This window comes from Sinohyriopsis cumingii, chromosome 17 (genome assembly GCF_028554795.1).
Source record: "Sinohyriopsis cumingii isolate HCF-2022 chromosome 17, ASM2855479v2, whole genome shotgun sequence".
NCBI lineage: Eukaryota > Metazoa > Mollusca > Bivalvia > Unionida > Unionidae > Sinohyriopsis > Sinohyriopsis cumingii.
In genome coordinates, this window is record NC_142977.1 from 121,550,644 (window position 1) to 121,568,169 (window position 17,526).

General features: G+C 34.7%; 1 protein-coding gene across 6 annotated transcripts in view; it reads left to right on the forward strand.

Annotated features, from left to right (window-relative positions):
• Window positions 1-7,791: 7,791 nt before the first annotated feature.
• LOC149779782 (uncharacterized) overlaps window positions 7,792-17,526 on the forward strand; it is a 108,320-nt gene continuing 98,585 nt past the window's right edge. For all 6 annotated transcript variants that reach the window (XM_089940641.1, XM_089940642.1, XM_089940643.1 and 3 more), the window contains exons 1-3: window positions 7,792-8,251; window positions 12,912-13,212; window positions 16,647-16,749. In XM_089940641.1, coding sequence (XP_089796767.1) covers window positions 12,915-13,212; window positions 16,647-16,749 — 401 coding nt within the window. In that variant the 5' untranslated portion in view covers window positions 7,792-8,251; window positions 12,912-12,914. The remainder of the gene's footprint in view (window positions 8,252-12,911; window positions 13,213-16,646; window positions 16,750-17,526) is intronic.

A 17,526-nucleotide genomic window follows, 5' to 3' on the forward strand; every position in this document is an offset into this window, starting at 1 on the left:
ATAAATCGAAAGGAGCTTCAATAAATATTATTGATCACAACGCGCATGCATGGACTAGCGCAGTAACAATATTTCCACGTGATCGAATTGTTAGATTTTACCCCTCAGACATGTTTGATTTTATCAACGAAATAAGTAAAAACGATCCTGTATCGGTATGGTTATTTAAAAGTGATGACGAAGGTGGATTTGATCAGTTTGTTAGACCAAATGGTGAAATATATCGAACAGAATCTCTCCATGACGAGATGAAAAATCTCGCGGATAGGTTTTTCGCGGAAAATACCGATAAATTACTAACTAATTGTTTTACCGTTCCATCTGTTGCGGCTCATTTCGCCAGAGAACGAAATTCATGGAAACCAACACGATTTGATTTACTCGAGGATGTATGAGCAAGTTGCGTCGATTACGGACACGGCGGATTGTGGAATACCAAATATAATTACAACGATGTTATTTCGGTTGATATGGTTGCATGTTATCCAGGAAGTTTCCTAGGATACGGAGATTGTTCTGTATACTTTAAAAGATTCGGTCACCCCACAAACGAGATGACGCGAGTGGCAATTAATGGACCATTACCTGATTTTGATCTGACTGGATTTACTTGTATTGAATCATTCGAGCTTAACGAAAATCTTCACAAGATTTGTTATGTTTGGTTTGGCAGACATTTTTGTGAAAAACGTTGGGCACCTATAGGTTTGTTACGATATATGCTAGATTGTGCGATACTGACATCGTTGGTGGTCAGTGAGGCAATTATATCATATCATGCACAGATCGAAGTTTGGTTGCCCATGCCAGATTATATCAGCGCCGATGAAGTTATTAGCGAGTTTAAGGAAAAATGTCCTGATGTTTCCGAAGATGATATTATCAAAGAAGCTCCTAAAATTCTCGAGATTAAACTCAAAACCGCAAAAGATCTCGGCAGAAAAATTATAGGTAAATTTACTCAGGGTGGTGCATATGATCATAAAAGACATCACGCACGATTAATTTTAGATGATGCCGAGTATGATTTTATAATCGCTGATACAACAGCGAGAAATATATTTGTAAATCGAGAAAGTGTTTGTTTATCCGACGGAACAAAATTGGGTACGATCGTTAGTTACATAAATGACGTCTCCCCACAGTATACTCATCTAAGATCTTCCATGTTGGCTTATGTTTCCATAAATTTATTATCGATGATTAATAGATTTCCCAAGACCACAGTCAGAGTCGCAACAGATTCGTTTTATATTTCGAGTAAATATTTAGAATCCGTTATGAAATTTACAAGTAATGATGAACGATGGGGTTCGTGGCGGATAAAAAAAGAAATATTACACAATTACACAGAATCAGCAGATGTTCCGATGAGAGATTTTTATCGTAAGGGTAATAAAATATCAGAAATGTTGAAAGCACCGCCGGTGAGTGATCCAATAACCAGATATAAGACAGTATATCTCAATGGACCTGGTGGATGCGGAAAAACGACTCGAGCAATTAATGTTTTTAGAAATTCAGATATGATCGTGCTGACACCAACACATAGACTTGCACGCGAGATGAAACAGCGGCAAGTACAATCGTGCACGTATCATAGTTTCTTTCGGTGGCGCGGGGATACATGGACTCCTGAACGAATGGGAGAAAAATATATACCTAAAATAATTATTTGGGATGAGATATGTACGGTGTCATTGGATACATTAAAAACGTTTCTTGATTGGTTGTTGATGAAAAATACCGCTGTGGTGGTGTGTGGCGATCATGGTCAACCGCCGCCTTTTGTTGGACGATCTCCACATGATTGGTTAAAATATTTCGTTGATTATTACGAAGAAATAGATGATGATCATAGAGCTCTCGATGCAAATTTAAAGCAGTTTAAAAAATTAATCAGATTACAATCAAACAAAATTCAGTGTGAAATAATACGCGGAGTAATCTCAGAGACCTCAGTAGGTGATTTTTTAAATTTATGGAGACCCACCGATTTGATAGTAGCAAGCAGAAAAATAATCAGAGACGATTTACAACAGCAGTTATTTCAACTACATAAAGAAAAATATTCAGAATTACCCGTACCGTTGTGTTATAGACCATCAGATACACGAAAACAGAATATTAATGTTGATATTCCAGGACCCTTGACAGAGTCAAGGAAACAGAATCTCGTATTAAATGATATTGTCGCCGTTGATATCAGTGTAGTCGAAGATGCACTACACGCTAACAAATCTCCATGGGTGTTGGGATACGCTATGAGGATCCACTCGTCTCAGGGATTAACTATTTCTGATACACGAGTCTGGATTGTAGACGATCGTATCGAGTGGTCAAATTTAGTTTATTTAGCGGTATCTAGGGTCAGAAAGATATCTCAATTACGTAGAATTATAATTCCTGAAATCGTTGATAAATGTAACATCATCGATGATGATATAATAAGAAAAAAATTAATCGGATATAAACAATCTGATAAAAAAATAAACGCGACTTTGATCTTGATGTTGAATTTATTATTGAGTTAAAACAGCAGCAGAATAATCATTGCACAAGTTGCAATTGTATAATGTTATGGCGGTATTCGAGTAATGATTCAAGACAATTTACCGTAGATAGAAAAGATAATAGTCGCGGTCATACACGAGAAAATACCATGCTGACCTGTCTTGAGTGTAATCGGCGTCGCGGCGCTAGTGCTAGTTAAGTGATCGCGGTGGTAATTCTGTATCCGTGGGGATTATTTGTAGTTGTTCACGTACAAATCCACGTTGAGGAGCAGCCGAATCTAATCTGTAGATTGCAGGTCTACCTGAGAATCTTGTCACGGTGGACATTTTGTGTTTGGTAACACTCCAAATAGGATCAGTCGCTCTCGCTTTACCACCTTCAAGTTCACCAGGCTCATATAAATATCTGACTGTGACATCACCCAATATTTTCTGTTTTTCAACATCTTTTCGTTGTGTTGGTATGTTTTTTTTTTGTGACTGCATTAATGGGTTTCATGTTGGTTGTTCGTGTAATCTCATTATTTAATGCAGATATCACGCTTGGTAATCTTGCAACCCATTCGCGAGATCTTTTATCTTGAATAAATTCCTTCGCGTATTGATATCCAAATAACCGCTCAGCAAGTGTTCGATTAAATCGCTCAACAATTGCCTGATCACGGTTGCAGTATGCCCTCGTCGTATTTTGGTATTATGTTGTTTCATCAACGATGATACTGGGCCAAGAAATTCCTTACCAGGATCAACCTGTAGTAGCTGTGGCCATCGCAGACCACCTCGTTGATAAATTCGTTCAAACGCATCGGCTACTTCAGATGATGTTTTCGTCGATAACGGTTCTCCTTCTTTATATCTACTTGCAACATCAACTACGGTTAACGCGTACTTGTATGTTTTCTACGCACAGTATCATGCGGTAAAAACAGAATATCTGCTTGATGAACTTCATTAGGAACACTGACATCGAAATACGCGTACTGAATTTGTTTAGGACGTGGTAGATAAATTTGCCATATTGCTTGTTTGGATAACCACGCTTTAGCAGTAGAATGTTTAACCGCTGCTGCATCAGCAAGTTTACCAACTGCTGCTTTGCCTCTCCAGTATCCTCTTGGTGAATAATAAATTAATTCCATTTATATATTACCAGCCCCAAGCGCTAATTTACTTTTCATCGCGGATCTTACTAACCAATTAGCTAATTTTTCTTTGATATTTTTATTTTTTATAGAATCTAGCGCGTGAATTAATTTCACATCTGCAATATGTCTATCTTGTAGATTTTTACTTTTATACGCAACATCATGAGCGTGACAAGCTCGATCAATAGCGTTTATTGGTTCCTCGCCTGGTTTTGGTTGATCTTGATTATCGAGCCTGATATCAAGTCTGGTACCAGTACCGCAATAATTATATCCTGGTAGATGTTTTTCTCCGCTGTATTTAGCCCATGGAGTACCTGGAAACTTTGACATCAAATTAGCAATATCACCACCGCGCCTATTAGGTAAAAACGAAAATTTCTTCCTACCGCACACAGAACATTTTCCACCATACGCTATTTTTTTATTTTTTGTTGTAACCGTAGCTAAATCAACAGTTGGAGTTTTAACTCTACAGCGTAAACAAGATAAATTCATGATATAATATATATGGATATAATTGATTTCTCAGCAACAAGAAAACGAGAGCCAGTTAAGCATCATCCTGCGCTACCGAATTCCATCAGAATGATTATCATAGGACCATCTGGATCGGGTAAGACGCAGTTATTACTTAATTTAATAATGAGATGGTTGAAATGGGATAAATTGTATTTAGTAGCACCATCCGCTGATGATCAACGATGTTATGATGTACTTAAAGATTTCAGTGAAAACGCGCGATTACTGGATGAAGGTAATGATGTTATAGAGTTTATAACCGATATTGATGAAGCACCATCCGTAGATGTTTTAGACGGATTTATCAATAATTTAGTTGTATACGACGATGTGATGCTAGATAAACAATCAAATCCAGCTAGAATATTTTCCCGAGGTAGACATAAAAATACAGATGTGATCTATGTTACTCAACGATATACACAAATACCAAAAGTGATCAGGGACAACTGCAATATTTTAGTTGTATTTAATGGTGTAGACACACACACGCTGCGAAATATTCATCAAACTTGGTGTGGTGGTGACATGGATATAATTAAATTCAGAAATTTCTTCTCACGAGCGCAAGCTACTCCGCATGGATTTATAACAATAAATTTACATGATCCAAGAACAAGATATCGTGTGGGTCTTGATAAAATCTTTTAATTAATAGCAGCAGAGAGGGCGCCTACCAACGTTGGTCGTCCAGTAATTAAACAAAAAAATAAATAAACACGTAGAGTACTTTATTTTTCAGCTACCTTTTCGAACTAAGGTTTTATTGATGGGGTTGGTTTCAACAAAAAATAAAATCATCTCAAGGAAACGTTTATTTGTAAAAATCTGGACCCTTCTACAGATTTTATTTTTTGTTTGTTTTATTTGTTTGTCGGAATCATATGGTCTGTTCGCCCTCTCTGCTGCTAATGCTGCAAACAAATCAAGGAGGGTGAGGACTGTAATCTTTCCGCTATCCAAAGCAGAGAGAATGTCATTAACTACTTTTAGAAGAGTAGTTTCAGTACTGTGGCCAGGGCGATATGCAGATTGTACATTGCTAAAAAGACTGTTTGAATTCAGATGAGATACAAGATGGGATAGAACAACCTTTTTTAAGATTTTTGATATGAATGGGGGATTAGAAACCGGGCGATAGTTCTTTAAATCGTTATGGTCTAGTGTTGGTTTCTTCAGCAGAGGCTTTACAATGGCAGTTTTGAAAAATGTTGGGAATTCCCCTGATGAGAGAGAAGTATTAATAACATCAGTTAGTGATGGCAATACTGGATCTAAGCACTCAGGTAGCAGTGATATTGGAATTGGATCAAGTTCACATGAGTTTGGTACACTCTTCATCATGATTGTCATAACGAAATCCATAGAGACAGGTTCAAATGCTGCTTATGGTTGCCGTTCAAATTTTCTATTCCAACTGTATGGTGATGACGAGTCAATTGAAATTGTGGTGTAAGGCTTATCACTGATGGTTTGTACTTTGTCACGGAGAAAATTTGCAAACATGTCCGGAAGGTCGACTGGAGAGAAGGTAGTTGGAAGTGTTCCTTGTTCCTTGATTTGTTCCTTGACATTAGCTTGTTAGTTGCCGCTCAAATTCTGTATCCCAACTGTATGGTGAAGATGAGTCAATTGAAATTGTGGTGTCAGGCTTATCCCTAATGGTTAGTACTTTGTCACGGAAAAAATTTGCAAACATGTCCGGAAGGTCGACTGGAGAGAAGGTAGTTGGAAGTGGTGTAGATTTGTTCCTTGACATTAGCTTGTTGCAGCTGGAACTTTCCATGGTCTTAGTAGTGTAGTGGGCTGATTTCGCTGCATGGACTATATTTGTGACATTCTTCTTAGCGGCTTTATAGATTTGCTTATGAATAGTGAGTCTGGTGGAAAGCCAAAGCCTTTCAGCTTTACGGCGGTCTCTTTTAGCAGTGCGAAGCTGGTCCCTAACACTGCTATACCATGGAGAACACTTTTGAATTGATACTCTGCACTTGGTAGCTGGGGCATGTTTGTCGAGCAATGAACGCAGGCAGTTATCGAGTTGTTCTGCTGTGGGAGGTAAGCAAGTTGTTAGGTTTGCTTGGATGTCATGCATTAGTTTGGTTCTGTTTATCATACAGAGGTTTCTCTTAGCAGCAGATAAAGGTGGAGGGTTAGGGACTGAAACGTCAAGATGGCATATAATGCAGAGGTGATCTGAGGCAAGTTCATGGGATACCAGAGAGGACCGTAGAATGTTATCATCAGGTCTATGAAGAATCCAGTCTAAAATGTGACCATGTTTATTGGTGGGTTGGTTAACTGACTGTTTGAGGTTGAAAACATTAATGGAATCTAGGAGTTTTGATGTGTTTGGGTTTATTGTGAATTCATTCAAAGACCAGGATATAATACAGAATGTCTTTGAATGAATTCACAGTAATCCCAAACTCTTGTTAATCCAGTCATTTAGTACTGCAGTAATTCCAGTGAATGTTTTAAATACTTCCTCTTGAATTATATATGAGCACAACTAAAAATGATTCCACATTCTGGTATTAAAATAGGAATGACTAAATTTTTTTCTCTCAGTCTTATGCAAAAACCTAAAACAAAATCAAATAACCAGGATATGGGTCAAAAATTCTCTTCCAGAACATTATGAGTTTTTATAAATAAGGTTAGACCGTGAACTTAGATATTAGTAAACATCCGATTTATAACTTACAAACAGGGACAAAAGCCTGAGCTAGTTAAACATGTTTAAAAATGACCATTAACTTAAAGTACAACCTAAGATCTTGGATACAAGTTAAGAACACGATATATATATATATATATATATATATATATATATATATATATATATATATATATATATATATATATAACAGCAGAGGTCACAGGTGTCTCCATTGGGAACAGGACAAAACGTACCCAAACCGAAACTTAACCAAGTCAAAACGTACCCAAACCGAAGCGTAACTAAGTCCAAACGTACCAGACTACAACGTACCCGAGTCAAAAAGCACTAAAGTCAAAACGTACCTAAGTCAAAACGTACCCAAATTAAAACATCACCCATACTCGCTGACATAATTTTAGTGTGTTGAGTTTCATGTAACAGTGACCGGCCTGTTGAGCAAAGGAAATCGGCAGACGCAATGGAACTATTTTATCTTATAATGTAGCTCCAACGCACATTAAGAAATACATATTTATGTTCAGAAGTATCGTTTGAATATATTTATGTTGTGTTTTCCCGTGGAGAAAATTCTACCAACTGATCTGAACCATGCTTGATGACTGCTTTGTGTGTTTTAATCAGTACTCAAATACGCTGGGTTCATACAATTATTAGCGTCAGTTTTGAAAATTAATTCCATTTTCAATTTCGCAAAAATAAATATATATGTATACATCTGATGATCAAAAACTTGTTTGGAATTTTTATATAATTAAAAAATAAAAATAGGTAATTAATTTCCATTGCATCTCTATTTCCGGTGCGTTCCATTTTCCCATTTTCGTATTTTGTTTTAGGCCTATTTCCTTTGCGTTTCATTTTTAGTCACGTGTGCTCGACGCAAGCTTGATGTTGAGAAGAAAAAAATAATATTATTTTTGTTTTTTAACATCAAGCTCGCATCGAGCACCTGTGATTTTAGTCATACAAAATTATATATTTTTGTTGCAAGCAATTATTTGGATGATCCAACTTAAAACGAAAAATCATCCATGTTTAAAGCTGTGTCGTTTAATCAATAATGTTCCAAATAAGTGATTTGACTTGCTTATTTGGCAGTTGAAAAAAAAAATTAACATCGGTCTCAATTTTTTAAAATTTCTGAAAATTTGCTCTCTGTCTGGTTCCTATTGTTTAAGCTATTGTTAACATTTCATGATTACATAACGTGTCGCAGAACCGGATGTAATGATATAATTTCGCGCTCTTTTTAAGATCAACTGTATATAAGCTGCGTAGTGGACTTTCATAAGCAATTTCACCATGTTTTGAATGTTATAGCGCCATTTGACAAAATACATTTTAACAAGTTAAAATTTGTTCGGTTCTGTTGGAAACACAATGTAAGTCATTCAAGAAACTGAATTGCAAACAAATGAAAAGTAATTGGGCGGCAATTAAATATATTGTACAAGTCACGCGGGTCATGTAAACGGTAGGCATTTAGCACGGGCTTGTATCGTTGCTTACATTTTACCTGTCATACGTGCATTATTGTAACGATACGAGCCCCTGTGTTCAACACCGACTATTTCAGCAATAAGTGTAATTTCTTAGAATTTGATTCTGCTTACGTTTACTCGGCAAGTATTCACTTCATTTGGATTCGTATACATCGATATTTCTTTGGAATGTCATTATTTAGATGCCTTGAGAGGTACATGTGTCAAAATCAGTGTTGAAGTACGTAGACGTTTTGGACGAAATGAGCCATAAGGTGTGACCCAGTACAATCTGGAATGAATGTCGCACACTGCGATGTCACAAAGAAAGCTACGCATATTGTAGTCCTACAATGTAAGACATATCACATCTTATTTTGTTTTAGTGCTATGATCCTGACGCCCACAACATAAATATCAGCGCAGAGGTCTTACATGTAGGACTACTTGTATTGATAAATTCATATTACCTTCGATTTTTACAATTTCACTTGACATGCTCTTATTTTGACCCAAGTTTAGTACAATTGGCCACCACTGTAAAAGTACATAGTGATAGATAATTTTCGCCCAGAAGTTTCTTGGTGACAGTGCTGAGCATTCAATAATCAGGATTAAATAGACTTTGGTTAAAGAAAATTAGTGTTAAATTTTAAAAGAACAATTTATATTTAATTTAAAACGAGTAAATGCACATACATGACCTGTGTGATTTTTACTATACTAAAGTACTGTCCAAGAGTTAAGGGCAAAATGTACCCATGAATGCTGAGACATACCCAAGTCAAAACGTACCTATGTATGCCAAAACGTAGCCATGTCAAAACATACCTATGAATGCCAAAACGTACTCTAGTCAAAATGTATTAATAAAGTCAAAACATTACCATACCCAAATTTAACTGATGCCTGCAATTTATTGCAAAATAAATTATATTATTTGCAGATCACCCACCAAATATAAAAGTATAATAGAGTAAATCATGATAATTTGGTCAACTTTGACTATAGATAATCTATGCAGCAGATCAGTTTGAATCATCAATAGTAATGTTCTAGCGATTGTAATGAGTAATACAAAATATTTAGCAGCATTAAAATCCACTTATTTCTGTAAATGTTTACATTAATCAGATCAGCTGAACTGGAAAAATATGATTACTTACCAGCAATAATACACCTAAATCCAAATTGTAACTTATAGCAACATTTGTTTCTGAGCAATGATTACATGATGTTGTAAATATCATATCTTTCACCAAGTTCATTGCTGTGATCTTTGCGAAATTCTAATTATTGGTAAAAAGAGTCAAAGCTCACTGGCCTCCAGTTTTCTTGCAATATGTGCTCTGGATCTCAATTTGTATTTCATCTGAATTCTAATAGTCTTTTCAGCGGTGTACAGGCCTCACCATAGTACTGAAACTGCCCTTCTGAGAGTTGTTAATGACCCATTCCACTCTGGATAATGGAAAGATTACAGTCGTCACACTTCTTGACTTGTCTGAATCATCTAATACAATAGACCATGATATAATACTGCTCCATTTCCAGCATCTATTTGGTATTCATGATACAGCCTTACTATGATTCAAGTCACACTTAGTTAACAGGACACAAACTGTGTCCGTAAATGACAAAAAATTTCCACCCCAGTTGATCTATGTTTTGGTATTCCACAAGTCTTGATTATCTTCATTCTATATGCTCAGCCACTCTCAGTTGTCATTGTCATAGATTGACATCTGTTGTATCAATAATTGTAAGCTGATGACACTCAAATATACAAATCTAGTTGCTCATCTGAAGTTGAGGCTACCATCCAAGGCTTAAAGAGGTGCAATTCTGATACGAAGTTATGGATGACGTGTAACAAGCTGCAGATGAATGATGAAAGACCTCATTCACATCCTTATGCCTCAGACAATATCAATTATACCAACATTAAATTCACACACTTGGTAGAAAACGTGTGTGTCACTCTCTGTACTTTCTCATTATACAAACATGTAATGAGCATATGCAAGGCTGCATGTCTGGACCTGAGATTAATTAGCTCCATTTGCAATTTTTTTTCTGTTCATGCAACTAAAGCATTTGTGTGTTCCTTAGTACTTTCAAGACTGGACTATTGTAATTTACTTCTGTTTGGTTTGTCTCGGCATCTACTACGGAAACTCAGATTATCCTTTGAATATGAACTGAGCACACCTCCCTGCTGTTCTGTAACCTGCACTGGCTACCCGTTTGATCCAGAATCGAACACAGTATCTGTTAACTATGTTACATTTCGTTGGCTAGTTCCAGTCCAATATACCTATCTGACCTCAGCCATGTATAAACCCCATCTAGAAACTTACACTCCTCTTCCAACACTCGTATTCTTATTATTCCCACTATGAAAACTAAGTCATACAGGCAATGTTCTTTTGCATACCAGGGACCAGGTACGTGGAACGAATTGCCCACTGATCTTAGATGCAAAGACACTGATCTCATTCAAAAGTGCTTTTAAAGCTCACCCCCCCATATTTACCATATATGTTGGGACACCCAATTTGTTGGACCACCATAAACTAATTTTAAAAGCAATTTTTTTGTGCACTGTATATTCTGGGACACATTGTTTTATTCGAGTCGTAAGTTGTGGGACACCTTTTAAATCATTTGAAAATTACATGTTGGAAAATGCACTCCAAATTTACTTTTATTTATCAAATATAAAACTTTGTACTAAAGATAAAACTCTTTAATCCACTGCAGCAGCATCTCATCAACACAACCCTTCTCCTGCACATGTACAAACCATTCATTTGTTAACATTTTTTTTTTTTTAGCTTTCTCATACCATGAAAAATTGTTAGAGGCAACATCACCAGAAGCAGAAACTGCAAGGACTAAAGTCAGATTTTTTTTCAAGTCTGCACCAATCTTGCTAATGCTCACACTTTTGACTCCCATCTTATCGTCAGTCTGTCCAGGAATGCTATAAAAGTACACTAGAATTTCATCCATGTTAAGGATCATATTATTGGTGCAATCATATTCTTCTCTTTTGGCCTTCACGAATTCATCTCATGATTTTATTTTCTTCAGATCTTCTGGGCGACACTGGGTCATCAATGTCCGTGCACGAAGCACTATATTGTCACTGAAAATTGTTCCATTGTTTCAATTTATTTTTAAAATTTCCGTGAATACCAGTGAAAAGCTACCAATGTTAGCTTCCATATCTTGCTTATCTTTGTATATTAAAAAAAAAATGGCACACTTAAAAGAATCCATAATTGGCTTCCATGGTCAGCTGGCTTTGCAATAAAATACCTTTGTATTGATATCCTTTTTATTAAAAAATGGCTTCGGATTGTCCAAAGTTGGCTTGCTTTGTAATAAAAATAACCTTTGTCTTTGATGTCCTGTCGGTAAATTTAAAGGAGTTAGTGATGAAAGAGTCAAGCAGTAAGGTTGACAAAATATGTGCTGTAAACATCTTAAGAGGAGTACTGTACCATCACACTGAAGAAAGGCCATTGTGACCTACATCTGCAATCTGACTTGTCTTTATCATGTAACTTTTATTATATGAAAAGACAAGATAAACTATCTTCGGACAAATTATTTCCTTGTTTAAAATTTCACTGTGAAAATATATAATGAAAAAGCTTGAAAAGTAAGGTTGATGAAGCATATGTTAATTTAATAATGACTTAATTGTAAATTTATCACTGAGTCTTACCTTGAATACATAATGTCAGTATTATAATGGAAATAAATTGAGTGCTAAATACTAGGAAATCAGTAGAGGAAATATGGTATGTACAAAATGTAATGATCATTTTCCACTCGTGCTTCTGTTTTTGCCACTTATTTACACCCTGCTACACTTCATAATAATTGTATTAGTTTGGAGTTGGACTAAGGCTATATTGTGCTCTGGGATGTTAGAATGGTTGATTTATCATTATGAATCATAAAGTTGCCACCTGCCATAAGTACTTTAAGAATATAATTGAATGTTCAAGTTCTACTTTAAGAATATAATGGAATGTTCATGTTCATCCATAAATTGGCCAGGTAGACTCCATTCGTGTGTGTGGAGCTGAGTGACAACATACAGCTGGTGAGAGAAATAGAGCTTGTCAGAAGATTACACTAGTACGTGCATTTTTAATGCACTCAGCTGCACTCTTCTCAGGGGGCCGAGTGGTCTAAAGCGCTCTCCGTTACAGATCACTGCCATCTCACCTCTGTCTGTGTGGGTTTGAGTCTCGGATTCAGCCAATATGGGTATGAGAGAAAGCTTGCCAGTAGCTTCTCGTGGGTCGTGGTTCTTTCTGGGGTTTTCCCGGGTTCTTCCTCCATCATTAATACTGGCCGCCATTTATAGCCTTTCATGTGCTGAAAAATGGCATTAAACCCTACAGCAACAACAGCACTGTTCTCAAGTCCAAATGTAATGTGACCAATCCACTTTGTGCATGGAGGGTCTGCATTGAATTTTATTCTGCAAAGTAATGCATTATCTTTATAAACTTTAATTTTTTATATTGTGTACTTTCAGAAAATGAAGCCCTCCCTATTTGGAAAAATACAATCACAGTGGGACAGCATTGTTCAAAATCTTGATGTGAAGCGTGTTTGTGATATACTCATGACAAAATTAACTCTAATACCTGACGACCTACTGAGAATAAAGAGCCAGGTGACTCAAAATGATAAAGCATGGGAGTTGCTTGAAATTTTAAAAGTTAAAGAAGATAAACATTTTGAGAATTTCCTTGCTGCACTTGATGGAACAGACCACAAGTACATTGCAGACGCTATAAGACAAGCAGAGGTTCCCGATGATTACATGGAACTTGGTGAGTTTCTGAGTATTGGTCAAAAAAATTATTGAATAAAATAGAGACAAACAGTCATACATATAATTATACTGTTATAAAGGATATACAATATATCAGTTTGAAAAAAAAATAAAAAAATTATACAATTTTATATAGTGCATTGACATTAAGGCCATTAGGATACAAGTATCTAACTTAATGAATCCAATAAGTTTCTTTTATGAGTCTATTCATGTTACCTTGCACAATATCTATTGGAAGAAAAATCGAGTAGAGCATGATTATTGGTGTTAAGTGTGTTGGAATGCTAGAGGAAAACTGATGATCTCTCTAATTTTTTTAATGAAAACGATGATTATTCATTCTCTTAGAAACTTGCTGAAGTGTTTGTCCAACATAGTGCATGCTACATTTTTTCAGGTTATCAGATAAATCACATCAGTTGATATGCAGTTGATAGAGAAAATACTTTTGTATTAGTGCTACTGAAATAAGTACTTTCTCTTATGTTTGCACATTGAGAGCACCGGTGTCTGTCACATTTAGATGACCAAAGTTGTCTTTTTATATTTTCTGTCTCTTTAGTTCTAGTTAGAAAATCTTGCAAATTCTTGGGTCTTCTATAAGCAAAAATTGGTTTATTTTTGTAAAGTGATTCCACGCTGGTTTTATTTTATAAATTTAGGAGACTATAATATTTATTAATTACACGACCTACATTAGCTAATGAAGGATTATATTGTATCGTGAAAGGAATTTTATTTTTCTCTATTTTACACTCTGCTGTGTCTAAAGCCTCATGTTGAGTAAGATTATGGACTTTGTTCAGCGCAGAATCAATTATATGTGTAGGATAATTTCTATTTTGGAAATATGTTTGTAATTTATTTAATGAATTTTGTAATTGACAATCATCAGAAATAATGTGTTGGAATCTTTTGGCTTGACTATATCGTATACTGTTTTTACATGACATGGGATAACATGAAGAATATTCCACTTATTGGTGGATATTAGTTTCCTTGATATGAATATTTGTAGAGATAGTGTTATCAATATTTTTTATTATACTTACATCTAAAAATGAAACATGCGTACTTGATGCAGTATAAGTAAATTTAATTATTGGGTGAAGATGATTTAGGCGATCAATAAATTTTGTCAGTTCTTAAGTAGAATGGTTCCAGATCATAAATATGTCATCTAAAATCTGAACTAAACAGATTAAACTTTTTGTTTTGAAGAAAATCTTTTTCTAATTTACCCATGAAAAGGGAAGCATATGAGGGAGCCAGAGGACTACCCATTGCTGTACCCATTACATGTATTTGGGTTTAATTCATATTATTAAATTGAAAATAATTATTTCCCAATATAAGCTTTATTATTTTACAAATATCTCCACTAGATAGTGTGCTATTATTAGGATTGTTATCAAGAAAATATTTACATGCTTCAATACCATCTGCATGCAGAATTTTGGTATATAGTGATGTTACGTCTAATACTACCAGGATTGAGTTATCAGATAGCTGTGGAATAGACTTCAACTTTTTAATGAAATCAGTAGTATCTTTAATGTATGAAGGAACTGATTTCATTTCAGCCAGATATAATGGGTCATCCTGGATAATTTAAAGGTAAATTATGTTCATATTACAAACACATTAACGAAGACCCATCAGTAGAAATTAAATAAAAAATTTCAACATGCATTAATGAGATCTCTAAAAATAATAATTCTGTATATGAGGAATTTGATACTTACCTCTTAACATACGTACACCTCAATTCTACATATTACCCAAAACTCATAAAAATCCTGACTATAATTTACCTTTAAATTATCCACGATGACCCATTATATCAGGTTGTAATTCATATACTGAAAACCTATTCAAATTTATTGACAGTGTTTTACAAACTTTAATGAAATCACTTCCTTCGTACATTAAAGATACTTCTGATTTCATTAAAAAGTTGAAGTCTATTTTCTTGATAAAAATCCTAATAATAACACACTATCTAGTGAGGATATTTGTAAAATAATAAAGCTTATATTGGGAAATAATTATTTTCAATTGAATAATATGAATTACATCCAAATAATGGGTACAGCAAAGGGTAGTCCTAAGGCTCCTTCATATGCTTCCCTTTCATAGGTAAACTAGAAAAGGATTTTCTTCAAAATGAAAAGTTTAATCCATATGTTTGGTTCAGATTTTAGATGACATATTTATGATCTGGAACCATTCTACTGAAGAACTGACAAAATTTATTGATCGCCTAAATCATCTTCACCCGACAATTAAATTTACTTATACTGCAACAAGTATGCATGTTTCATTTTTAGATGTAAATAATAATAAAAATATTGATAACACTATCTCTACAAATATTCATATCAAGGAAACTAATATCCACCAATATGTAGAATATTCTTCATGTCATCCCATGTCATGTAAAAACGGTATACTATATAGCCAAGCCAAAAGATACCGACACATTATTTCTGATGATTGTCAATTACAAAATTCATTGAATAAATTACAAACATTTCCAAAATAGAAAACAACCTACACATATAATTGATTCTGCGCTGAACAAAGCCCAGAATCTTACTCAACATGAGGCTTTAAACACAGCAGAGTGTAAAATAGAGAAAAATATAATTCCTTTCACAATACAGTATAGTCCTTCATTACCTAATATAGGCCATATAATTAATAAATATTATAATTCCTAAATTTATCAAATAAAACCAGTGTAAAATTACTTTACAAAAATAAACCAATTCTCGCTTACAGAAGACCCAAGAATTTGCATGATTTTCTAACTAAAACTAAAGAGGCAGAAAATAAAAAAGACAGTTTTTGTCATCTAAATGTAACAGACACCAATGTAATTGTTATTTTAAAATAAAAGATGTCATCCATTTTCTTTCAAAACATTTCGTGCCTGAAGAAGCATAAATGCGAAACTAGTTGCAGAGAATTTTCGGCGTTTTTTTTTTTTATTATTATTATCCCAATTCTAATTATTGGTCAGAAATATAACGGGATTTAAAGGTAAAGAAAATTGTTTTACCAATGTTTGAAATTTTTTACATGAACTGGGCAATTTAAAATTTGGTAGGCATGTTTGTGTGCATATGTAGATGACCTGATTAGATTTTCAGGTCATCATAACAAAGCTTCCAAGTGTGTTACATATTTTTAAACTTTATTTACTTTGTTTTATAGAACTTTTTACATGTGATTAAGCAAAAAAACCACTTCAGGTAGAAAAACGAAATTTATAAATATGTAAATGACCTGATTAGATTTTCATGGCATTGTAGCAATTTTTCTAATCTTAATTTCTTTTTTTCTTACATTTTTTGGTCTGCAAAGAGTCATACATTTTTTTTGGCAAACACTGATCTAGTTTGTATGTTTTTTTTTTTTTCATAGCTTACAGTGGGGCCACAGCAAGTACTAGCAGTTCATACAACACTAGGAAACCACATAATGTGCCTGTAAATACTATTTCCAGTCTGCGACCATGTCAGAAAGGGTAATTGTAATGCATGATGTTTTCTTAAATTTGTTGTAGGACTTGTATATTTTTTGGAAAATAAAAATATAAAAGTATGAATTTTCATGGCATCATCTGCCACTTTGGTTAAAGTATTTTTACTGGATTAGTTTTTCTGAAATCCCATTATAGATTTTGCTCATACTTGGAGGAATCATTTTGAAGTAAAAATAATTCATTTTGCAACACATCAAAACCCTTTGACTATGGAGTCAAGGTCACATGTGTTGCTGCAGTGTTGCAATTGTGAGTTCAATATTTTTTGCCCTTAAATTTTTCTTTAGGAGTGGAATAAAGTAAACTGAAGATGAAGAAGTTGGCTTTGGTGATGATGATGATGATGATGATGATGAAAGGACATTATGTCGTAAATGATTATTGTGTGTTTCTTCAAGAGGAAGGGTTTATTTGATCCCACTACTTGCCCCGACCCTGATGATACAAAGTCCTACAGGGCTACTTTCAAACATTCACTCCATTCCAGTGCTGCCAAATTACATGACATTAAATTGTAGCCAAGTAAATTTTGATGAAATTGGAATGTTTACTGCAAGGACAAAATGTGTACTATGAAATCTCAACTCCAGCAACAACAACCATCATAACAATTTTGAAGCAAGGACAGCTACAACAACCACTGCTATGACAACAATCTAAAGGAAAACAGTAAAAGAGCTAGTTATCAGAAGGCCAGGTATTTTTAGAATTTTCATCACCAATGGACTTTACTGGAAACAATATTGGGATACAAACTGG